This window comes from Scleropages formosus, chromosome 19 (genome assembly GCF_900964775.1).
Source record: "Scleropages formosus chromosome 19, fSclFor1.1, whole genome shotgun sequence".
Classification (NCBI taxonomy): domain Eukaryota; kingdom Metazoa; phylum Chordata; class Actinopteri; order Osteoglossiformes; family Osteoglossidae; genus Scleropages; species Scleropages formosus.
Window position 1 is genome coordinate 7,787,219 of NC_041824.1, and position 25,473 is coordinate 7,812,691.

A 25,473-nucleotide genomic window follows, 5' to 3' on the forward strand; every position below is an offset into this window, starting at 1 on the left:
CCGTGTGTGTGTGTTTATTGAGCATCTGTGGTGCTGAAGTGGCTTTCAGGGCAGTATGGGTCAGCATCGCATGAGTTCTCATGACAGCAATCTGCATCATGTTTCACATGTCCCCTCCATGAAGTGCACACTTTTCTCGTGCATATGGCTACATGTCTCCCGAGTAAGTGGAGTGCAGGAAAGCCCTTTAGTGAGAGGTTCCCTGGAAGGACAGGAGGTCCTTAGATGAACATTCATGGTCCCTGTGTTTGGCCAATGTGTGCTTTTCCTGTTGCTTTTCCCTTGTACTCTGCAACCTCACTTCATTCCCTCCCACGAGCACCCAAATGCAGGGCTTTCATTCCTTGTCAGCTTTTCACTGCTTTGAGCAGCTTCTCTTCCTTACACCTCATTTCTGTCCCCCTTTCCTGATCTCTGCCTGTCTTTACTTGTCTTTACCCATCTCTACCTTACTTATTTCTATCTATCTCTCAGCTTGTCTGCGGCCTTATTAGCCCTGCTGCAAGCAAAGCACACTACACTAATTTTGTGGAAGGGGGGTGGCATTTGACTGATATGTAAAACAGTATTTAGGGGTTAAAGCCAGTATTTCATTGCTTTTGACAGTTCAGAGTGAGCAAATGTTAATATTTGGCATAGTATTATGGTTTTACGTGGTTTAACATGAGACTCTTCTGGTGATAGGTGTGTAGAACAGGTGACTTGCATGTTTCCTAAGGGGTGTGTCACTCCTGTACTGAGACTGTGCTCTTCTCTTGTTACCGCGAAGGCTCTCCAACACGGGACGTGGGCCCTTCGCTGGGGCTCAAAAAGTCCAGTTCGCTGGAGAGCCTGCAGACAGCCGTTGCCGAGGTGACGCTCAACGGGGACATCCCGTTCCACCGGCCGCGTCCGCGCATCATCCGGGGGAGGGGCTGCAACGAGAGCTTCCGGGCCGCCATTGACAAGTCGTACGACCGGCCGCCTGTCGAGGATGACGACGAGGGCATGGAGACCTGTGAGTACGGAGCGGCGTAGGAAGAGCCTGCCGGTTCTTTCTGCTCTTGTCTGTTGGCTTAATTTGCTTTTTTTGTGCATTGCTTGGTTGCTTTTCAGATGTTTTTATCCATAGCAGCACTACATTAGCTTTTTTTAACATTTGCATTCATGTGTACCGGTGGTTATTTCTGCAATCGATCCAGATGAAGTACCGCGTTCAAGGGTACAGCAGTTCAGCCAAACAGGTCCAGTAATTTAACCACTTCTCCACCTGTGGCCTTGTCCTCCCTCCCCACAAGAATACCCTCAGTACTTTTCCAAAAACGCTTTTTTTTGTAAACTGAGCAAGTAACGAGCCTGAAGAAGGCAAAAAATTAATAATCGATGAACAACTTCCCATACTGTTGTCACACCTGTATCGCACCTGTAATAGATGCTCGGCAGATGGCAAAGTTTAGCGTCGCATCCCAGACGTCATTGTGTTGAAGACATCGTGTCAGGGATGTGTCTAGAGATCTGTGCTTGTGCTTTACGGCAGTTTGAAGAGGCAGTATGTTTACCACGCTGCGTATTTATATATAACATTTGCAGCGAAGGAGGAGGCAGGCGCTTCAGCTCACCCTCTCTGCTGTCGTGCTTTATGATCTGCGCTCGGCAATGAGAGCCGACGTGAATTCCCAGGCGGAACAATTACAGGCGAGGGGAGGAACTTCCCTTTGTGTATGTGGGTCAGGCCTTCCTTTTCCAGGCAAATGAGCACCAAATAGGCTCACTGAAACCTAGCAATATTTTGCATTTGGTTCATGTGGAAATGTGTTCCTGGGGGTGTGGGTGTATGGTTTTTTTTTTAAAAAAAAACATTTTTTCTTCCTTTTTTTGCCCCCTTCCTCCCCAGACAGTGTTCTCACAGAGGAGCAGATGCCCTGCGCCATTCTCCTGTTGTGATCCATCTTTTGTACCGCATTATGATTTCTCTCCAGGTTCTTTGATCGCGACACACCTTTGTTCCCTCCACTTCAGTGGCTGCAGTGCACGTTTGTGCCGTACCCAACCAAAACGCAGCTGCGCGAAGAGCAGCATGCAGGTTTAATAGGGTTAATTACTCTAAATGTGTGTTGCTTTTTGGATCTTAAAAGGATGCAACAGGTGGCATAGTTTCCAAGGACAGGTGTGCAGTTCCCCGATCAGACGAAAGCTTGAGCCCCGAACGAAACCTAAAAAAAGGCGGAGGGCCGTTTCCCCAGTGAGCTCTGGGAGTGTCGCGCAGCGTCGGGCTTAAAACACACCCCATGTTACCAGCGGGAATGCCCACACTAACTGACATGTCCAGGTTGGGCATGAGTGGAACACAGTGAGTTCAGAAATAACAATCAGCTTTTCCCGAAAGGAGGGAAGGTGGGGATGCCCCCACCACGCTAGTCTTTCCATCGCTTGAGGCATTGGGGTCTTTACAGATACCAGTCCCTTCCTTCCTGGTTCTAGAAGGCATCTCAGTGACACCGTAGCATCCTGCATGGCGCCGTGCTGGAGTGTGTCAGGAGAGCGATGACATTGCTGAAAAGATGGAGCCCAATTCGTGAATTTATCTGACACTTAGTTGAGCTCTTCAGTGTTGAGCTGTTTAACAGACCTGTTTGTACAGCTCGGTATTTTTAATTGTATCCCTTCAGGGTAAATACCTTAATTAGGGGTGCTACACTTACATTAACTTTTATTCAAAGCAAATACTTTTCGCCAAAGCAGCGTACATCACTGAGAACAGTGAAAAAAGTGCGTTAAATCCGTTACATCCGGTGACATTACTACAGCTGGAGGTGGGACTCGAACCTGCGACTTTTGAGTCCAGAAGCAGCAGCTATAGCTTGTATTCTGTGAGAGCAGGTGGTACGGCAGCGGTATCTGGTGAACGGCAGCGAGGCCTTTATTTTCCCTTGAGTGATTCTATTATAAACATCAGGGAAGTTTGAAAGCGAACAATTTGCATGAATTACTTTATTCACACAAGTGCTTTCTTCACAAAACTAAATACTGCCTTATCATGCGGGAAAGAAATGGAAAAGCTGAATTCTGTAATGGCGTATTGTGTTCATGTCGGTGATATTAAAATGAATGTTTTTTTTTCCCCCAGCCTAGATAAAACAAACTTGCCTCGTCTTGCCACCAAGGTTAACCGTTTAGCTGTCTTGATAAGCTCTTTTTCATTAATTTTTTGTAAATCTAGGTGAGGAATACACAAAGAAAAAATGTGAATTTGGCATCCGTGCCAGGGGAAAATTGCACAAAGTAAATTCGTTCTAAGGAGGTTCATTCATGGATTTTACTGTGTTTTTAGTGCCTTAATGTTCAGTCAGCACCTCCTCATGGGCCAGCTGGTTTGCTGTCGACATTCTGCATTCACAGTGATTCATTCAGCTGACACTTTTCTCCAAAGTGGCTTACAGTGTTTAAGTACTTATAATTACTTACCCATTTTTATTTTAATTTTTACTGGAGCAATTTAAGGTGAGTGCCTTGCTCAAGGGCGTTACAGCCGCAGGTGGGACTCAAACCCGCCACCTTTGGATCCAAAGGCAGCAGCTCTAGCCACTACGCTACCATCTGTCTTCATTATAATCGTAATTCGGCATGTGATGTGAGACTCCAAATCCCGAGTGAAAACAATTTCTGTATGTCTTAACTTTCGTATCACTTTCATTTTCCTCTGTCGTGCCCCCTTTACATGGCTCTGCAGAAGAGACTGTTGAAATGAGCTTCTATTCATGCGATGTAGGTCCCATCGCTTCCTGAGCCTCCACTGGGTGCACACACTGGGCTTTTTGTGAGGGGGTCGGGGGTAGGGGTACGGGTGCGTGACTTTATCAGGCCAAACGTATCCCTCACACAACACGCATGTATACACTCGAGATGAAGTGGGCAGAGAGAAATTAGAGGTGCTGTTTCAATTTGTTTTGAGCTTTAATTGCCATATGTGGTTTGACGCTAAAACGCGGACACTGACGTGTCCTCATTTCCGATAGTGAAAGGGACAAGTGAGGACGGGTGGTACATTTGCATATTGGCTACGCAAGTGTATGACTCAGAATTTGCATGCCGTTCTTGCCACACGCAGCTCTACGGCGAGATCCCGTTCTGGTCATTTCCCTGCAAACGGACTTCGTCCCCCACTTGAGCGTGGAAGGAACGGTGGCTTCGTCACATGGTCCCAATGAGGCCTTTTCCTTCGGCTCCCTTCGCCTGCGCAGCAATGCAGAAAGTGTTAATAAGTCCTTAATCGCAGAGCGTCTTACTCCTTTGACACATAGGAAGGACGTATCGGGATGGTTTCCGTTTTCTGAACAATCACTTCGCTGTTAAGATCCTCGAATTTTTTTTTTTTTTTTTAATATCTCTTCAGAGCTTATTTCAGTGAACAGTCAGTGGTGGATTAATTACGTTTTGCTTCCATCCATACAAAGTCTCTCTAAATCACAGATGAGACCCCTAACCCCCCAGTTCGGTATTGTTAAGGTAATTCCAGAAATCTCCTGCTGCCTTTTCAATAGATATCTTACAAAAGAACCTCATAATAATAACTAGATTGTCCTCATATCACACCTTCAGCCTCCATTTACATGGATTCTTCTAGCAGGCACTTTTCTCCAAAGCAACACACACTGATTGTTCGCTACTATTTATCTGACACCTTTTTCCAAGGTGACTTGCAGTGCTAGACACACGACGGCGAACTCCCTGCTGCCGTTCGCTCGGTGAAACCCACGCGCGGACTAGGGAAATTTGGAGCCGCCGTGCCATCTGAAATGCCCGTCTTCGGACTGTGGGAAGAAACCAGAGCTCTCCGATGAAACCCGCGCAAACTCCGCGCAGTCTTCCCACAGTGTGTTGCGCCCACCTTCGACGCTGCGCTGAAGAAAAGTATCTGCAGTTGTTTGATGTAGATGAGGCAATAGCGCAGATAATAAACTGGTCTAACAGGCCAGTATCAGAAGCACTAATAAGATCCAGCGGGTTCCCGTGTGACCGACCCGCTGCGCCGCGTGATACGAGAAGCCTTGCTCTTTGTGGGGAATTGAGACTTTCCCCAGCTAGGCTGCCTGGAGACCAAAAGCCCTCTGCAAAAACAAACATCTGAGTACCGAGGGAAGCGCAGCTCTGAGTGCTTCTCAAAATTAGTATTCGCACAGACGTTCAGAGTTTGTTTTGAAGCCGGAATGAAACTTTGGCGATGTGTGGTAAGCTGTTAGAGCCGCGCCGCGGAAAGGAAAATCACTTGCAGTTTTGCAAAGAATCTTAATTATGATCCTCCTGTATTCCTTTAAATTGGATACATTCGTGTTTGCTTATCGCAACTTAACATCCTACATAATAAATCGCAATTAATCCATCATTTCCTCTTCTGCGCTGCCTGATATTTGTTGAAGAAACCAGTCAGTTGCGGTACCTGCTTAGCAGTACAGCAGCAGTTTCTGTCCAGGGGCTTTTAACACAAGATCAATTGGAGATGTAATTTTTTTTTTTTTTTTTTGCACAAGCTGCTGGTTCCACAGTTAATCTTCTCGTTAGGAATGTGGCATCACTACGTAGCCTGTCTTTGGATGTAGGAATGGGGGCATCCCTCATTAGGCCGGCCATTAGTTGGTGAGGGTAGAGGTTTCTTTTTTCTTTCCCCCAAAAAAAAAAAAAATTGATAAAGTCAACATAGCAGGGACGTACATGTGGTGCCTGTTTCCGTTCACCGGAATGAGCCTCGAGCCGCCCTGAGACGTGGCCTCACCCTGCTGCGTGCGGAAGGAGGTTAAGAAACAAAGCCGCTTTTAAGCGCTGCTGTCTCAAAAATGACGCGGGAGCGGGAAGCGCGGCCCTGCGTAATAACTCCACTCTCGTCTGAAGGATTAAGCTGGTCTCGCATGACCTCTGCAAGGCTGCTGTCACACGCCAGGGGAGAAGCCGCTCCCGGCTCCTCCGTCTTTCCTTCCACTTGTCGAGCGGAATTAGGGAAAGGCGTGCTTGATGTAAGTCCCTTAAATTACACACGTTCTTCCCTCCATGTTGTGTTCACAGTCCATCATTAAAGAAGAGCCCAATAATCCAAAGTAAAGTACTGTGCGTATCTGAGTTCTCCGCTCCTTTGTACTTGTTATCTATGAGAAGTCCAGCAAGAGGAGCAGACAGTCCTTATAGTGCTGAAGGAATGACACCTGGCGACTCGATGACCGTCTGTTCATTCAGAAGGAGAGCTTCCTTGAGACTCAATACATGATATGAATTCATATTTAAAGGTATGGAAATGAAAGTCTTGTATAGGTGGTCTCATGACGGCGCTTCGTTCTGATTTCGTAAGTTGACCACGTCATCTCGCAGATCCCATTGTGCTCTGTTGTACGAGCCATAATGATCTATCAACGGTTAACATGCATGAAGGCTACATCGGACAGTAGGGATTGGTTGTATTTTTTCATTAAGCTCACACTCATTTCCTAATCTGTTTTCTTTAGCTTTTTCTTTGCTGCATAACTGGTCATGCTGCAAAGAAAAAGTAGCTTGAGCAGGATCAGAAAGAAAGCATTGCGTAAATGAAGCGGTATTTTAGTCAGTAAAACGCATGGCTGATGGACACCCTGACCGAGTCGATATGAAACTCGGTGTCTTGTGGAAGTGCGGCCAGCCGATGTTATCGTACAGCAGATGGAGCATTCGGTGTTAGACGTTACGACCGAACGACAGGACTAGAAAATAATACCGGAAGGCTGATGTGACGAAAACGGGCCGTCGTGAGTCACGTACGTCGTAAGTCGAGGAACATAAATTGAAGGACAATAAAAGTAGGAGCGCTCATATAGAAATGAAAGGTCAAACACATGAAATGTTTTTCTTTTCTATGAATCCGTTTGTATGTTGCCCCATGTTCAGACCCATCGTGGGAATTGCATTCTGTCAACCTGATGGTGAGGATCCCTTCCTGTTGGCTTGACCCTGTACCCCTCCTTCCCGTTTCCAGTGGAGGAGGACACCGAGGAGAGCTCGCGCTCCGGCCGCGACTCCCTGTCCACAGCCGCCGACCTGCCCGGCATGGCAATCATCGAGAGGTCCGCCAGCAGCGGCCGAACCAAGGAGGACAGGAAGAAGGAGAAGGGAGGGAAGGAGAAGAAGAAGCAGCAGACTGACAAAGAGAAGGAGAAGAGCAAAGCCAAGAAAGGGATGCTGAAGGGCCTGGGGGATATGTTCAGGTAGGAGTGCCGCCTCCTGTTGGAAAAACTCATGTCGGCGAACACACTGAAAGGCTCTGGCTTTGACCGATTGCGATGGGCAGCGCTCATCTCGAACCCCGGCAGTATTGTTGCGCAGCAGAGTTCCTCACAACGCGGCCCTCTATTATTTTTAATAAAGGAGCATGTTTTATTCATGTGCTGCAGGAAGCGACCCACTGAAACACATTAAACGCATGTAAAGCAACTCCCGCGCACACGACGCTGCAGCAGCGTGATTAAGTGGTGATGCGTGCGACTGTAATTAGCGGCGCTCAGATGTTGTGGACGCACAGGTAAATCTCGGGGTTGTGCACAGACAAGCGGTTGCGTGATGTGTGGTGGAAAGGAGCTTTACTCTGCAAAGACAGCTGGTAGCGTAGTGGTTACAGCTGCTGCCTGTGGACCCAAAGGTCGCAGGTTTGATTCCTACCTCCGGCTGTAGTACCCTTGAGCCAAGGCCCTTACCCTAAATTGCTCCAGTAAAGTTACCCAGCTGTTTAAATGGGACACAAACTCGTCCATCGCGTCGACCCTCCCCTTCGTCATACTCCTCCACGTGCTATTTTTAAGAGCCCCCCTCTAATATTGTTTCAGTGGAGCTAATTAAACAGAAGCTGCAATTAATTATTTTGATTTGATGCTCATTTGAATTTTGCATAAATTAAGGGGACTTGCTCGGCCGTTATCGGTGCAATAAGTCATTTCCCACGGATTAGTGTAATGGGATTAGTTGGCGTGTTGAAGCGCGCCGCTCCGCAACAAACAATAAAGACGATGGCTGTTTTTTAAGGTCACGTTTCTGGAATCTAGTGCCACGGCTTATCTGCGCTCGTCTGTGCCCTTCCGCTCTTATGTGTTGCTTAGCGTGGGGGGATAAATGCGGTGTGTGTGATTAAACACACGTTTGTAACGGGCCTTATTGTGCTGCCTTGTTGTTGAGGCTGTCCACTGCGATGGGGGATGACTTCGCAGGGAAGCTCGTTTTGCCCAGCACCCGCAGGTCATTTTTCTTGGTTACGTTTGTGTGCCGCTGCCACTTCGGTGTCAGAGCCGTCCTCGATTGCACATCCCGCCCCCTTTAGCCGCAGGCCTCGCCGTCTCATATGGCGCAGCGTGAAGCCTCCTGTATAATTCGCTTAACGCAGACGCCTCCACAGCCCGCAATGAGAGGAGCCAGGTTGGGAGCCAGAGATGGAAGGAAGCGAGCTGAAGTGCGATTGATGTGAACTTCTGTGAGGATGATCCTTAGGGGGGAGAGAGAGGGGGAGGGGGGATGGAGAAGGGGTCGATTCCTCATGAGCTACTGTTGCACACAGGCGATCCCTTGGAGAGGGAGAAGGGAGCATAAATAAGCGCTCAGGAATTACGGAAGGAGAGGATGGGCACCTGCTTAATGTCATTGTGTTCCGCAGTCGGTCCTCGTTGAGGATGTTGTCACGGGAACAGATCCAGGGTGCCGCACAGCAGCCCCGCAGCATCCCCATCCCGGTTTCTGTGTGGCTGGCCTTCGTTTCGCCATCGACTCCTCACCCCTCCGACCCCACAGAGGAGGGGCGCTCGCCTGTATGTGCGGTCAAGGGCTGGTCTGATGAACAAGCCTTGTAAGAGGCTGATTGTAGGAGTGCCGGAGTGCGGGCCGGCTGAGTGGAGACCTCGCCCTGAGCTCATTTCACAGTCCACCGTGCCGGAGCACGCAGCTGTTCCCCTCCTGTGTCATACAGCCGTTAGAACACGAAAATCACCACGAAGCCCTCCGACTGTATGCCCGACCGGATCGTTAATAGACACTTTCATATTCTTAAACATATCTGTTTAATGGTAATTGATAGAAACGAGCTTTGGTGTAAGATGCCCATAAAAGCAGAGCGCCATTGTTCCAGCAGCCATTATGTGCCTCGCGCTCTTTGTCAATGAACATTATCGTTAGTTTTTCATCTAATCGGTGCCGTTTGAATTGTCTACAGCTCGGTGCGGCTTCGTGCGTGATCACACGGTCAATGGAGGGAGACGACGTGGCTGGGAAAGGAGCTCCCATCTCCTGCGCCAGTTGGCCGTTGTCGAATTGGCGAGGGGCGGAGTGCCGCGTGTGTGTGTGTGTCTGTGTCTAGGCGTACGTGCATGTGACAATGGCCAGCTGCATGCCCGCACGTGTCGCTTTGCCTGCCCTGGGTGAGCAACGTGACGTGTGTAGCGGAGTGAACTGGGCCACCGCTCGCGGGAGCCGTTCCGCAGTGGGGGTAGGGTTCAAGGTGGGTGCCCGAGGTGCGGGCTGCCGTGTCGGAGGGGAGAGGGAGGAATCCACGCTAATGGGCTCTGTCACTCCCAGCCCTTCCCTGTCACACACACACATACCCTCATGCACACACTTGCGCATGCAATCACTGCAGTGATAACCAGCCCTCTTTGCGCCAGCACCACCCAATTCAGCTGTTTTCCATCTCCTCCTCACCTTATTTTTACAGTATTTTGGTTTGTTCCACGTGCACTGCTTGCAACCGCCTGCATCTGCGTGGTGCTTGATGCCAAGGGGGGTCATTAACGCGTACTCCTGCCACATTAGCCCATTTTTTAGACGCCGCTGCTCACTCTCCTGCGATTCTTTGACGGATGATGAGCCAGTTGTTTCAAGAGCTGCTAACAGCGGCAGAAATACCAGGGAGGAAAAATTGTATGGCATCTCTTATGTCATAATAACAATTTTCATGTGAAGAGGGCCACTTTGTATGAAATGGAATAACCTATGTATGGTGGGCAGCGCTTAAACCTGAAAAGGCTGTGGATTCCCTTGGAGTTCCGTGTAGTGGCACAGCTATTAAAGAGCACTTCACTCACAAACTGCTCTGGATGCGTGGCACCGCACAGGGTTACTTTGTGCCTGCGAGGGTTCGGGACACCGATGTCAGCTCCTAAGGGATCAGTCGCATGTGTAAACGGTATTACCTTTACGAACAGTGAGTAATGGTCATCTATGTGCGATCGAGTGTTTCCCGCCTGCACCCCCCCTCAGCATCCAGGAGCAGCGGTTCGTTCACAGAATCTGCGCCACTGCTGTGCGTCTCCGTAGGATGTTCGGATGTCCCCGCGATATCTCGGCTGTGTTTGAAGGGCACGGCCGTTTAGTACATTTGTTCTGGGAATGTGACAGGGCACCCGGCTACTGGATTGTGCTCCACTCAACCGTTGAAATGTCTACAGCAAAAAGTTTGATTTGAGCCACCCTCTTTCTGGCTGAACCACAAACAGGTTTTGATGATGTTATGGAACGTAGGCTGATTATTCTGACGCAGTGGACAAGGAAATGTGCTTCTTCGTTGCGGTCGCCACATGAAGTTCCCTTCGCAAATAACACGAATGACCGAAGAGTTGACCTTTCTTCCGCTGGAGAAATTGACATTTGAGCTACGTGACAATTCAGAGGGATCCCGGAATGTCTGGACACAGTTTTGGAATTTATTGGACAGCACGATGTGATCACACCTGTGAAACATCGTAATCCTTTGTCCTTTTCGACATATTTGCAGTTTCTCAGTGTCCTGTTTCTGTCTCTCTGTTGCTGTGACCCAGTACAGTTTATAGAATGAATTTAAAAAAGTAAAAGAAATGGTGCACCTTCGACACCCCAGGCCACTGCGTTGCCTTCCAATCAGACTGATAGAGGGGGTTCACAGGGAGCACTCCGGGGGGAACCGGATGCACGTCGCGAAGCAGGTATGCTTTGAATGTGCGATATTCCATTACCCTACTGTCATACTTCCGTTTTACAGCGACCGTGGTCCATGAAAGCAGATTACGAAAACAGCGGGCACTGAAAAAGGAAAGGGCAGAAGGCCACGGTAACCACAGGTGCAAGGCAGGAAGGGGGCGTATTGTTGATTTTTGGATGTGCTTTTAAAGAGGCGCTGTAACTGCATTACACTGAGTTTGAGAGGTGGGCGCGTCGGAGGGGGGACACTTCAGCTCGGCCCCGTCCAGCTCGCCTTTCGCTGGAGACTCGATGCAAATGGGATGTGGCACTGCTGTATTTCCATCAGCATCAGCTCACGTAATTGCGTTTGGAATGATCGCCGCACTCCAAGCCCCTGCCCACGGACCGACAGGGACAGCGCTAATTGAATCCGAAATCCAGCCTAAATGAAATCCGATACACTGGTGTCTCTCGCGCAGTGCCTTTAAGAGGCCTCCGAACACAACCGAATTCATAAAGTGTATTTATTATTAGGAAATTGAAATTAAAGCACGGCCACTACTTCACAAGGCGGCTGCGGGAAGAGGAGCGCCTCGTCACAAATACCGAAGTGGTTTGCCCTCATTACACGGGAGCTCTTTGGTACGCAGCCCTGTGTTCTCATCGCTTCTCGTCGGCCCATGCTTCTCTAGTCGTCTTGTCGTACTTTGCTTTCTGCTTTCTAGCCTCTTTCAATCCAGTAGGAGTTTTCTGCATGTTTCTTTGATCGGTCCAATTTAAAGACTATTAATTTCAGTCCCTCCCAGAGGGAGCTCGAGTCTATGAAGAGAGAAATGAAACAAGCTGCTGTCTTCAGCTCCTTCATCTTTCCAGTGTTAATTTTTTTTTTTTTTTTTTTTTTTTTTTTTTTTTAAAAGCCCAACCTGGAGATGGAAAAGTGATCAGGCCCGAGAATTGAAACACAGGTAAATTGCCTTGGTGCAAATTATTTAGGTGTTCCACATATTAGTGGCACGGACTAAAAAAAAGTGTGATTTTCACACTTATAGTTGTTCTATGATTAGGCACTGGATTCATTTGTACTCGCTTGTAACAGTGAAATTACATTTACATTTATTCACTTAGCAGATGCTTTTCTCCAAAGCGGCTTCCAGTGAACTCTGTGTAGTGTTATCAGCCTACACACCTTATTCATTAAGGTGACTTAGACTGCTAGATACACTACTTACACTGGGTCACTCATCCATACAGCAGTGAAACACACTCTCTCTGTGACACTCACACACTGGAATTTTCTCTCTGAAAAATTGGGTTTTTTATCTTTTATACTTTGGAGGGAATCAGGCCAGATCAGTTGCCTAACATGCACTCAGTTATGACTTGTTTCTTCAGAGAACGATGTATTAAACATTCTGCTTTAACATCTTGGAGAAAGTACTGACTTAACTTTTCCATCAATATTTAGTGTATTTCATATTTTCAGAGGTCCTTCGAAGTATGAGGCAGCCTTACTGAAGGTGTACGAATTACCCATTGGTACCTTTGTGTGCTTTAGTTAATATGCTCGCGAACAGGTATAGGCAGCTGGAGCACCGTTATGGCAAACAGTGGGGGAAAAAATACCATTTCGACGCTCAAGTGATGAGAATCAGTGTGGAGCTGAGAGCTTCGTTTTGTCCAAAGCTGACCAATTAAAGGCATGAGTCTGTTTGATCGGATCATGACACACGTTCACCGTTTCTCCTCCCTCTGAATCTTTTTTCTTTTTGTAAGAAGTGTCAAGAACCGGGGCTCCTTGTCAGCCTTGTTAGTGGTTTTTCTCCGTATGTTTGTCATGAACGGCCTTAATTAGACGTACTCCATCGCTCGTTTTGTGGCTGAGGGAGAGCGGAGGGTGAAAGTGGAGAAAAAATGTCTGCCGTAGGCCCTACGTGTAATTCCCGTTTTCCCCGAGGGAGACTTGCCATGTCAGGGAACGTCAGGACCGCGCTGATCCGCTTGTTCTCCAGTTCGCTTCCTCGCGTTGTCTGTGAGCTTGAGGCCCAGCCGTCTGACGAGGGCCCAAAGTTCAGAGTGTTGATGCCTGATGAAGAACAACAGACCGTTGGGAGTCTCTACCCCTCATATCCCTCCGTTGGCTTCCTGTAGCTGGCTACATGAAGTCCAGCACTGTGGTTGCATCATATAAGATGGTAAGGGACCAGCACCTTGATATTTAGAGGACCTGATCGCGTCCCACACCTCAACCAGAGTGCTGTGCTCCTCCACCCCTAGCCCCTTGGTGGTCCCTACCCAAGAGATCCAAAATCTAAAGGCTGTACATTCTCAATTTTACTTTCTATATGGTAGAATGAGCTCCTTCTCTCCCTCAGAGCTGCTGAATCCCTCTCAACATTTAAGAAAGGTCTCAAATCATGTTTTGGACCCACTTCTCTTATGATCTTGAAACAACTCCATAATCTTTCACCACATTATTGGCCACTATCACCACTGTTCTCTATGCAGCTACCCTGTAATGTGCAGTGGCAAAAACTGCAGTATTGGCCACACAGACTGTACTTCGACAATTGCGTGCCAGCATCTATAGCTCTCCATCTCTTGTGAAATGCACTTTTGTTTACTCTGAGATGTGCGTCACTTTGGAGTGAAGCTTCTACTAAAGGAATAAATGTAATGTAAATATGGATGGGGTCTGGCATGCTGAGGATCCTGCCACATGGGGACCTCTGTTTTTCAGTTCCTCCTTTCCCTTCGAGGTCGATAATGGCACAGAGCGAGGACCCCTCCCCCAGCTCTCTTCACCTGCAGGAGCACATGGGCTGGATGCATTATTCAGTGTCATAAGGTGTCTATGTGTGTGTAGAGCTTGACGTGTGAGCATATGTAAAGTGCTCTATCCGTCCTGAACTCTTTGTTGGAAGAGCGTTTTCATGTATCCCATCATGCATTTGTCTTGATCCGCCCATCTTGCTTGTGCAGCTCGAGTCTGAAAAATGTAACCCAGAAAGAGAGCAGAGGAAGGAACTCATATGTTCTTCGTATTGAGATCCTGTGACAGACGTGCTGATAAGGTGCAGAACCGGTGGGGTGTTTCTGCACACACACCTGTCCGTCTGGCCGTGCCGGGTGTATGGATGGTGTGATACACATTCGTACTTTTTTTTTTCTCCATTCCCCAAATGAGAAGTCACACAGTCATCTGCATTGCTTCTTAAAATATACATAAAATACAAATGAAAACCCCAGACAAAACATGTTTGTGCATCAACGCTTGAGAGGATCAAAAGGAATCATCATCATGCTGTTACATACGTTTCTTGGGTCCAACAGTTTTATTTGCCAGTAAGGAGCAGGAAGTCAGGTGCTGTGAGAGAACTGGGAGGTAGTATAACGGCTGAAGAATCTTGTGATGAAAGTCACCAGTTGACGGCGGGCTCTCGACTCAATATCTGGGTCACTCGGGTCACACCCTGCTCCTCAAGGGCCTCCTGGCTGCATCTTCGCCTCTCCTTGCCACTGTGGGGACCCGTCGCCGCTCCGTCCGCCGAAGATTGCAGCAGACAGGATGTGCAGGATCTCTCCATGGCTTTTGTGTTCAGCTGTAATTTATATGTTCAGTTTTCCTGTTTGCATTTTCTCCACCCCGTTCTGTCTCATTTTGGTTTGGGGGAAAAAAGGCAGTGTCGTAAAACCTCCTTAGAAGTGTCACTCGGTCCGCACTTCCTTCTAATACCCGGGTTTGGTGTCACGCAGATGTCACGCAGATACCCGAATGTCCTCAGCACACAGCGAGGTACCAACTCGCTGAAGTCGTAATGAGGCCCACCATGTAGTCCTTGATGCATTTATAGTCACAATATTGTTTCAAGTCACAATAACAGCAGAGGTGTCGAAACCGCTTGAGGAGCTATTTCTTGTGGAACAAAACAATGAAACCCGTTGGCGATTTATAAGGAACCCCAAACGCTGTCACGTTTGACTTGACGGCTCCGTTTGTGTAGCGGCGCTCCGAAAGGCGACACCTTGTTGACGGATACGGCCGATGCCGCGCCGCATGTTAACCGCGCCCACGGTGACTGAGACGAAGTGCCGTTGAAGAGAGTACACACGTGAACCCGGGCTCCTTGGGTTGCGTGTGCGGAACACATGACGGGCCTACCCTGCGGAATGGCCCGCTTCCATTTATTTGTTCAGTATGAGACGCTTGGAGACTCGTGGCCGGTCCTAAATCAAACAAAACACACGTGACGGGGGCTGATATATGCTGTTGGGGGTCCTCGTGGTCCAGAAGGAAAGTCACTGTTTTTTTTTCCCTCCCCCCTTTACAGTGGGGGTGTGATAGGCTAGTTCCTGCGCTGGGGAGGCCACCGGGGTTGCGTGGCTCGGAGCCCAGCGGCATCTCAGCGTGGGATCCTGTTTGTCTTTACACCCCCAGGAATAATAGAGAGGAAAGGGACGGATGACGGACGGGAAGAGTCCTCACACATAGAGCAGAGCAGCTGTGTGTGACATTGCTTGATAACAGTACGGGTAATTGATGTGGACCATTTGGCCCGGCGTATCAGTGGGGATGTGCAGATAACATTCATAAGTGTGTTGTCTTTGAGTTTTATTTCTCATTTCTGTTTCGGCACAATGGGTTTGGAGCCCGTCTGCGCACGCACCCCTTGTTCCCTGCCAGCTGATTATGCTGAATATGACAGCTGGAGTGAAATTTTCTGAGAAGTTGGAGGTCCGCACGAGGCTGAGAAACGGAAGTTCCGGTGGGGTGGTGGGGTTGGGCTATTTGCGTGCCGCTGCGAAGACGAATGGGCCGAGATGCGTCCCGAGCGGGAATGCGCTCTGGGGCCGCCACCAATCTCGCCTATATCTGAGGCCCCCTCGGAGCTCCGCTTTAATGTCATGAATATATTCATGGACCAGCTCTTCGGCGTGGCTCCCGCTCGGCGTTATCCCTCACCATTGGGCTCTTTAGTTTACATTTTATCACTGGAAGAAAAAGGTTGATGTCCTTTTCATTGACCGACCTTAAAATGGAACTGTTTTTTATTTTGTTCTCCACGCTCCCACCCCCCAACCACCACCACCAACAGCCACATGCGAGGCCTGGGGCTGACGGATCATACAAACAGCACGTGCGCTTGTGGGTGATTGCTCCAGCGATCAGGAAGGTTCACGACAGCCCCCCCCCAGAACCCTTGCTGCGCCTGAGGTGATGCCACCTCGGCTGCAAATTGCCGCAAAGCTGCCCGGTTCACCCAGGTGGTGTCGGGAGGGCATTTTGATACCCTTTGGCAGCAAAAACGCTGACTGACGATTTGGGTTTCGTGTAATGAGTTCCACGGGGAAGGCGTGATTCCCCCGGAGCCGAGGGCACATCAACTCAGGTGTGCAGGGACATGCCCATTAGCAGCGGTTAGCAGCAGAGGACGAGGCGCCGCGGTGAGGGTTTGCCCCTTTCGTTTGCTGTATAAAGACACATTTGTACTTTCACACTTTTATTTATTCATTTATCACACACTTTTTTCCAAAGCGGCGCACAGTTAACATTTATTTATTTAGCAGACACTTTTCTCCAAAGCAGCTTCCAATGAACTCTATGTGGTGTTATGAGCCCACACACCTTATTCACCGTGGTGACTTACACTGCTAGATACACTACTTACACTGGGTCACTCATCCATACATCAGTGGAACACACGCTCTTTGTCACTCACACACTATGGGTGAACCTGAACAGCATGTCTTTGGACTGTGGGAGGAAACCAGAGCAGCAAGAGGAAACCCATACAGACACTGGGAGAACATGCAAACTCCACACAGGTTGAGAAGGGATTGAACCAATGCCAGCGCTAACTGCAATGCTGTATGTTCGCTGTACCCGAAACAGCGGTGTGCATTTACTGGCCGAGGAGCTGGTGACACAGATTACCTTTTATTCTCCCCGAAATCGGATGCGTTAAAATAGTAATTTACCTTAGTGGTGTCACTGAGAGTTCACGCACACTCATTATTTCCTACTGAAAGTGGGATGCACTTTGTTTTTTTGCCAAAAGGAAAAAAAAAAATGTTTTTCTCTCTCTGTCTGGAAGGACTTTAACATTTATGTGTTACTTTATCATTTCATACAGAGAGGTGATGATCTTTTCCCTGTTCCGCTGGCAGGAAGAGTCTTATTAACCCTGAGCTTTCCAAACAGAAGCCATGATGGTTTAGTTTGCCCTTTAAATTATATTCTGAAAGAATCTCCAAAGGATTATTACCCATTTCCCTGTACTGATCCTGCGAGGCACAGAGGAGCGGGTCCATCATTCGGTGCATTCTTGGAGCAAGTGCCTCGCGTCGTCTGCTCTTATGTGATGACCACCTAATGTCTGCTCGTCCTCGCGTTGTTTTTTTCCCTCCCATTTCCCTGAAAGCGGATCACAAAGTAGCACCATCACTCGTCGAACGTGGCGCACCTTTCAATAGAAGTCCTCTCGTTTTTTAACGTAAGATTAACGTGAAGAATGTTTTGCTGATGATGTTTGTTTTATTTTTTTGTAATGAAGGGTTTTTTTTCTTTCTTTTGTGGGATAACTCATGTCTTCAGGTATCAACTGCCTTTTGCGTCACATTTAATATTATTACTTGCAAGATCGATTGGAAAAAATATATGGTGCTTTTAACAGTACTGGAAAACCCTATATATTGGATAAAGTATTGCAGGCGCACAACGATGTCCTTTATGGCTATAATTAGGTTTGTTGCTAAGTTGAGAGACGGCGAGCGCAAACACACAGAGCGGGATGGATGTGTGTCTCCTGGGTCCCACGCATATTGAAGATGGAAAATTGACATCCGATGAAAAATTACCGCAGCTCCGGAAAGCTTGCCTTGAGCCTCCTGTGTATAAACACGACATAACTGCTACATAAAAAGCTGACGGAACATGCATAACTCATCATAATGCAGGTGTCATTGGATATTGCTGACTCTGTCAGGTGTGAACAACAGTGGCAGGCCTGCTTTCGCACGGCTGGCTTTCCTGATAGCTTTTTCTCTTTATTGTTTTAATTTTTTTATTTGCCTTTTGCTTATTTTAAGCAGTTCCTTTTACACAACAGTGTTAAGTATTTCCAGAATGTGGATGGGTTTTTTTTTTGGGGGGGGGGGGGGCATTGGAAGCCTATCGTTGCTGCCCCTGCCTTCCGTGCCAGCCCATGACGCTCGTACTCTGCTGCAGTCCAGTTACTGTTCCCACTGAAAGCATTGGAAAATATTTATATGAATTGTAAAATATATACCGTGCAATCCACTGTGTTTAACTGTTTTGTAGTATATTCTATATTTACTCCCTTTCCGCTCCCCTTGTATTGAGCAGACCCGTAATTTGTCTGCTGCGACAGCCAGTGGATCCAGGAGTGTCGCTGTGAAGCATCGAGGACCGAACCACGATAGTATAAACAGTAAAACCATAAAACACAAAGTAGCACCATAGCTGACCTGTGTCAGGAAAGTTTAAAATAAACAGAACTAGTGTGAACCGGCCAATCACGTAACACCCAGGAGTAAATAACATTTCACACACGGGCAAGGGAGACCTGCTCTCCAGTGCACCGTTATTGAGATTACAGTACGATCAATGGCCGGCAAACTGAGTGAATTCAGGGTCCGGATCCAGGGCTGCGTCTTTGCGGCCGATGTGACGCTCAGCACTGCGCTGCCTGCCATGTGAACCACGCGATAACATCTTCCTGGGGCAACAGCGGCGCGGCCTTTTCGTCGCGTTTCTCTGAGCAACACCGAGCCCGTCATCTCCTCGCGTCACCACCGTAGTCCGCCAGTAACCCTTCACCGTTTAGCCGGTTATTACTCTATTTAATCGCTCGCGATAAGGCGAGCAGTGTACATTGTGCTGAATTTTAATTGCTGATTAATGCAAGTACAGTGGTTTTTATCTGCGTACACCTTGAGGCTTTGTGTAAATGCACTATCGCGTTTGTGCGCTTGATTAGTGGCAGCTCCATTGGGGACGCTCCTCTGCTGAATGCACCACGGTACATAGCCAAGATTACCAGACTTGCGGTTTATAATAAGCAGCGTAATTGCTTTACAGCTACATTGCCCATGTCAAAATACTTACACTTGACAGACTGTATATTTCTTTCCCTCTCCAGTCTCAAGGCTGTATCCTCAATGAGTGCAATAAAAAGGTAATGTGATAACATATGGCAAAGTGGGAATGTGTTGCCAGCACCATGTAATCATGTTTATCTTGTATCAGATGGAAAATGGACATAACTGACGTTAATTCCCTTTTTCCCAACCCTCTCGGAGTCCCGTCGGAGAAATGAGGTTGCGCCTTTTGCAGCTGGATGGGAAGCAGCCTTTGTGCCATCGATTTGTACGCCACTCCTGGGAGAGCTCCTCCAGGTTACAGCTTCACTCAGCTCCTATTACCTACAGTAATGAAGTTGCCCCCAACGCGGTTAGGAGAGTAGACGCCACTCGAATGAGTCGCGCTTTCGCTGCCCTCCAGCCTTTTCCGAAAGGTTAATATTGAGAGTTGAGTTGGACGCCGACCTTCTTGTCATTCACACCAAGCGAACATCCAGTTGACCTTTAATTGTTTTCTGTCATAATAATATAGACCATATTTACATCTCTACTTAGTACTTCCAAGCGGTGCGGTTTAAAATTGGTGTCGTTGCGGTATCACATGGCATGTTCCAGAATGTACGGCTTTGTTAAGTTCTGCTTGGCAGTGACTGGTTTAATTTTTCCTTTCTCTGAAAGACTTGGATTTTGAGGGCCGTGACACTGTTCCCCTCAGCATTGCTCCTCTTCCAAAAGACAAGGATGCGTGTGTGATGACAGCAATACGTGGATGGTTTATAATATAGTAACGAACTGCTATAGAGGAGGAGCGAGGTGTTGAAAAGGCAGTGCATTGCTCAATTATGTGTTCATTTGCACAACTTGATTTTAATTGCATAGTAAAATTTAATACTCCAAGCTGGAACATTGCTGGATCGACTCTAACGTGTCAGTTTAATGATACAAAGAAATCCTTGATTTCTTGAGACACCATTAGGGTCTCTGTGAGGATCTGCTTTGATTTTGTGAATGAATGAATGGATCTTTACTAATCGCATGTGGAAATTGCACTCGATTGCACTTGTTGCAGCAGCATTTACATTTATTCATTTAGCTCACTCTTCTCCAAAGCGACTTGCATTTATTTCACCCATTTGTACTGCTGGGCATTTTTTACTGGAGAATTTATAGAGTAAGTACTTTGCTCCAGAGGACTACGGCTGGAGGTAGGATCCGAAGCTATGACCTTAGTATGAAGGCAGCAGTTGTAACCACTACGCTACCACGTGTCCACTGTGTATTATACAACATGCTACATGATATACATACAAAGAGTGATGATGTAATAAATAAGTGGCTAAGAAAGTAAATACTCCGTTACACTCACAGACCATTTTAGTATGTTCTGTAAGCTAATAATTGCACACCTGCTAAACTTTTGCCAAGTCATTTATCAAATTAGTCATTAGTCAGAGCAGTGAAGTCATCACCCATGAAGCAGAAAGCACCAAAGGTGCTGTAAGTTTGTGTGGTGACACACACCGAGTCAGCACTATTCATGTCAAGGTTCTGAAGACCAGGTTTTCCAGCTGTAGCAACAGGACCTGTTGTCAAGGAAGCAGCTTGAATATGGAGCTTTGCTGCTCACCTGGAACAGAAACCTGTGGGATGTGACCTTCCAGAACTGCAGGCTGCTTCCTGGAGTCAACTCCTCCAGGACAGGAGAGAGGCGTTTCTTATCAGTCCTCAGAAGTCCTCAAATCTGTCGTCAGCTTTAGTGATAGATGGCAGTGATCTAGTTGTTGCTGTCTTCTGTACACAGGCTATTTGTTGATTAATTAATCAGGTAATGTACACTGTCTCGCACACAAAAGTGCCGGTGGTCTTGGAACGTCACGTGCCCGGAGACGGCCAGGACTCCATTCGAAAGATTATAGCTTCGCACCATCAATGAGAAGAAGAAAGCAATTGGAGTGAGTGGGCTGCTTTTAGTGTAAAGTGCGACAATATGCCTATCGATAAAGTGTGTCCCTTTTCATGAATATATTCATTTATTCATTATGTTCTTAAGTAAGCATTGCCTGAAATAATTGCCTTGAGCCATGAGCAGTTAGTGCCCTTGACGTTAGAAAGTAAAATGAACGAAAGAGTTGAATGTCAATGTCGAGTTGCAATGCAACTTTAATGGAGAGGGTTGTCTGCTCCAGTTCAAATGTCCTCCCTCTGCAAATGGAACCTGCTTTTCTCTAATCGCACTTGGCTTGCATAATCATTTCTAACATTTTTCGGCATGTTTCCGAACACATTGTTTGTGGTAATCAGTCGTGTCAATATAGCCTCATCTGCAATTGCTCATAATGGATTTTCCAGTGAAATTGTGTGTAAATTACAACATTCTCTGTGATTACATTAAAAAGCTCAGATTAGACAGATATTCATTTAAATTAAACCGTGTTTGAATGGTGGACGTTTTTTCACCGTGCGGTAATTGCATTGCTTACAGGTGAATTTCCAGCGACCGGTGCTCAGGACCACAGTCCCTCTAACCCTACCCAGAATGCCCTCGGGTCATTTCGGCTCAAGCTGTGCCCTCTGCTGCCCGGCCTGTGGAGATGAGGCATGAGCCCCCCAGGCTTCGGCCCGTGATTTACACGCGTTCCATTTCTGAAAATGTTCTTGGTCGTCGTCGTGTGTGCCCTCGTCATTCTTACAGTTTGCCGAAGAGGTGTCGCCACCGTTTCTTTATGTATCACTGCCAAGGCTGGGCGAATTTACGATGGATGCATTCTGCACACTGGATGCTCCCTGCATTTCATCATCGAGGTTATTTCCACCCTCCAATCCTCGCATCGAGTTTCCAGTGTTGCCCCATCATTAAAATGTGAAATATGTGCACTGTGCTGAAAGTGTAAATAATGCCAGCAAGCTCTTTTCTTCATTCTGCCTATTGCTCCCTTTACCTGATGTGCTCTACTCTTTTTGAGATGGAATACCTGATTTTGGGATTTGCCTGTGTCACAGCATCAATATTCAAAGTCGTTCAAACTAGGAGCTCTCTTCTTACCAAGATATTAAGGCAAACCTCTGTGTCAGTGAAATGGATTCACCGACATCAGTCTCCTTTCACTTTCCTTTCCGATTGTACTGTATATTAAAAATAAACAAACCAGTTGAAGTTCTTGCAGCTTCACAAGATTAACCTTTGTAAACGATTTCCAAATGTTACGGCTGGAACGGAAAGTGTCGTCTTTGCTTGGAGCTGTACCTTGGGGTGGTGCGGTGGAGGTCGGGGAGGACGAGCAAAGAGACGAGCCATAGTGTGGTTACCTTTTACCTTCTAGTGTGTTAAACCTGTAATGGTCTAATAGTATCCTCTTCTAACGGCTTCCCAGATTTGGAAAGCACCGGAAGGACGAGCGGCCCGGAGACAAGATCGAACGCAAGGGCTCGAGCAAGAGCAAGGTGGACGAGACTCAGATCTCCGAGGAGGAGGCGCAGCGCATGAAGCTCGAGCAGGAGCGGTGAGCGTCCAGCCTGATAAAAGCCTCTCAATTAAGTCCCAAAGTGGAACAGCGGTGCCCGGAAAAGGACCGAACTGCCTAATTAGCTAAATGGGACTTGTAGAGGGCAGAAAAATTCCAGGAAGGCCTTCAAATATCAATTTGTAAATGTCAGGGCTTTTATTACAGTGCATTTAATTGTCCGTTTATAAATATATTTATAAATAGGTTTTTTTTTTTTCTCTTCTTTTTTTTAAGCAAACAGACCTAACCTGCTAATGGAACTTTGTCCCCCAGCTGCTCAAACCCGATTGAATGCAACTCTCATTATAATTAAAAAGCTCATGTCCTGCCGCTACTTTGTTATTTTGCTCGATAGTTTGACAGAAAGCATGAGATTATTATTCTCTCCGAAACCGCGCCACTTTTTTTTTGTCTTGCGTTTGCTCTTAAACGCTTCCCATTCGTTTTTGTTTTTGCCTTTTAACCCCCCTCCCGTGTGATAGTTTGATTGCTCAAATTAAGCATTATGTGGGTTTTTGGCCCCTGCGGTGCCTTGCAATGTCAGCGTTAAGGGCGACAGTAAACTGTTTGTGCTGCATGAGAACGACATCTATTTCCCACTTGTTGGGGGAAAAAAAAAAGCTTGATAATAAAAGGTAATAGAAAATAAACAATGGCTGTACTACAGTCGCGGGGGATCTGGCTGGATCCAGTGTATCTGCACTCTTTTCCCCACACAATGGACGATGGTGGGCCAGCCTATCTTCTCGTGAATGCCAACAACGGCATCAACCACGTAGCACAGAACGCCACCCTGGCCCGGGGCCCGGCACGTATCGCCCGTGTCTTGCGGTCCCCAATGTAAGCCTTCCCACCCCGCCTCTGAACCCCTGCAAAGCAGCTACAAACAGGCGAGATGTTTTGCACAAGCTCGTCCCGCCACTGTTTGCGTGGATTCTCTCTTGCATGGAAATTTCATTTCGAGTGTCATTTGTCTCCGTTCTGCACGTCTTGGCCGTCCTTCTCTGCATCGTAAAGCAAGATCTCCCGTCATCCTCTTGTTGAGCTTCACCTGAACCCCCCCCCCAGTCTTAATGGCGCGGGTCCTGGGGGAAATTTTCCGCAGTAATACACCAGCCGGCAGCGAACCGCCCCACGTTCACAGTTTAAGCAACAACAGAGGAATCCATTGAGAAACCAATTACCAGTGTAACTTATCGCACAGGTACAGGTTTAAGAGTAATGTGTTTGGGTGGTCATGCTAAAGGCTAATGCGCTGATTGATTACTCTGCCTTTCAGAGTCACCGTTACCCTGCTGGTGTTGTGAAATTGGAGACGGACTGGCCGGTTGACAGTCATGTGTTTTAAGTACAGAAGTTATGTCAGAAATGTCAGTAAATTTGCCTGCCAAAATATCAGATTGCCTTGTTTTCCCACTCGATTTAATTTACTACATTTATTTATTTTAAAGGAGTCAGTACAAAGATTGGCTCCTTTTTAATGCCAGGTATTATTACCTGCAAATAAATTTATCAAAGGTAGTCACTGTTTTTATGTGGTATAGTTGTGCCATTTCATGGTTTTAATTTCCATGACGTTTTAAAGCTGTGGCCTCGGGGTCGATATACATTTAATGTTTTGGCTGAACGCGAGGCATGTCTGATCCCCTGGTGTCAACTGCCCTTCAATCGCAGCTTGTTTGTTCGAGCGGCGTGTGCCCTGGCTAACTACCGAGGGAGTGTTTGTAGAGAACTTGCCGGAAGCGGGACGTAAACGGTTGGGCGGTGGGTGAAGCTGATGAAAAGCCACTCGGCAGCAACGTTCGTTTGGTTTCCAAAGATCGAGCCGGAGGCCACCTCCAGCCCGAACCAAGAGCATCAGTGAGCGCAGACGGGTTGTGCTGACCTGCAGCCAGTCCCTGGGTCCCGTTTCCAGCTCATTTCGGTCAACATTGTGTTGACTGGACAAGGACCGTTGCGACCACGTCGCCTCCGGTGGCCTCCTGCCGGTCCGAGTGGGGTCCTCTTCTGCATTCCTTTTGCTTGTGGCACTTGGCCTGTTGAAGTTCTGCGCCATTTGGTTGCTCTGTTCCCTTTCTCTATTTTTTTTTTTTGTTGATTTTCAAAGACACTCTGCACTACAGCACCTTTAAAAAGTATTTACCCCCTTGGACTTTGTTAGTTTTACATCACTGAATCACAGTGGATATAATTAGGCTTTTTTTTTTTTTTTTTTTTTTTTGAAGCTGATCGACAAAAAATGCTCTTTAATGTCAACGTGAAAACTATTTTTTACATTGAAATTTAGCATTATTTTACATAAAAAAACAGCAGCAACATTGCTTGAGCAACAGCAACATAAACAGGGAAGAAGCAACGTTATGAATTCATTCATATACAAAACACAATGTTCCCTATCCACAGAACAGCCCAGCATTTATGTTATATAAATTATAGTGCAGATTATTACTTTTTCTAGCAGAAGAAAATGCTTCCCTTGAGTCATGCATACACTGTACTGTTTTTACACATACAGGCCAACCAAAATATTATTGCTTAAAACACATTTTGAAAAATCATTTTGAATTAATTACAAATATGAAATGCAAAATGACTGAGTGCATAAGTATTCACTGCCTTTAACTTGTTTCACTTAAATGAGCTGTGGTGCAACAGTTTTGAATACATTTTGAATTAATTTGTCGCTTTCCTGTGGTGTACTTGTAGTTTCCGGGTAGCCACCATTCCAAGAGCTGTTGTTCGCATATTTCACCTGCTTCCCATTTCCGATTCGCATGAATATTAAGGACAATTTAGTGACTCCTTCACTGTTTCTGTAATTTTCATTTATAACCTCTTTACTTCGGTTACAAATTAATTAACGGTTCTTGTTTTGTGAAATTACTTCTTAATTGAATTGCCTTTTATAATGTTTAAATGTCTAATTCAATTACCGCACACAATTAGAGATGGATTGATACTG

The 25,473-nt window shown here is 46.9% G+C and overlaps 1 protein-coding gene across 8 annotated transcripts in view; it reads left to right on the plus strand.

Moving 5' to 3' along the window:
• The window catches only part of pard3aa (par-3 family cell polarity regulator alpha, a), a 318,437-nt gene that overhangs the window by 219,581 nt on the left and 73,383 nt on the right, over nucleotides 1–25,473 (plus strand). For all 8 annotated transcript variants that reach the window (XM_029246101.1, XM_029246104.1, XM_029246099.1 and 5 more), the window contains 3 exons: nucleotides 770–997; nucleotides 6,974–7,202; nucleotides 22,380–22,508. In XM_029246101.1, the coding sequence (XP_029101934.1) occupies nucleotides 770–997; nucleotides 6,974–7,202; nucleotides 22,380–22,508 (586 nt within the window). The remainder of the gene's footprint in view (nucleotides 1–769; nucleotides 998–6,973; nucleotides 7,203–22,379; nucleotides 22,509–25,473) is intronic.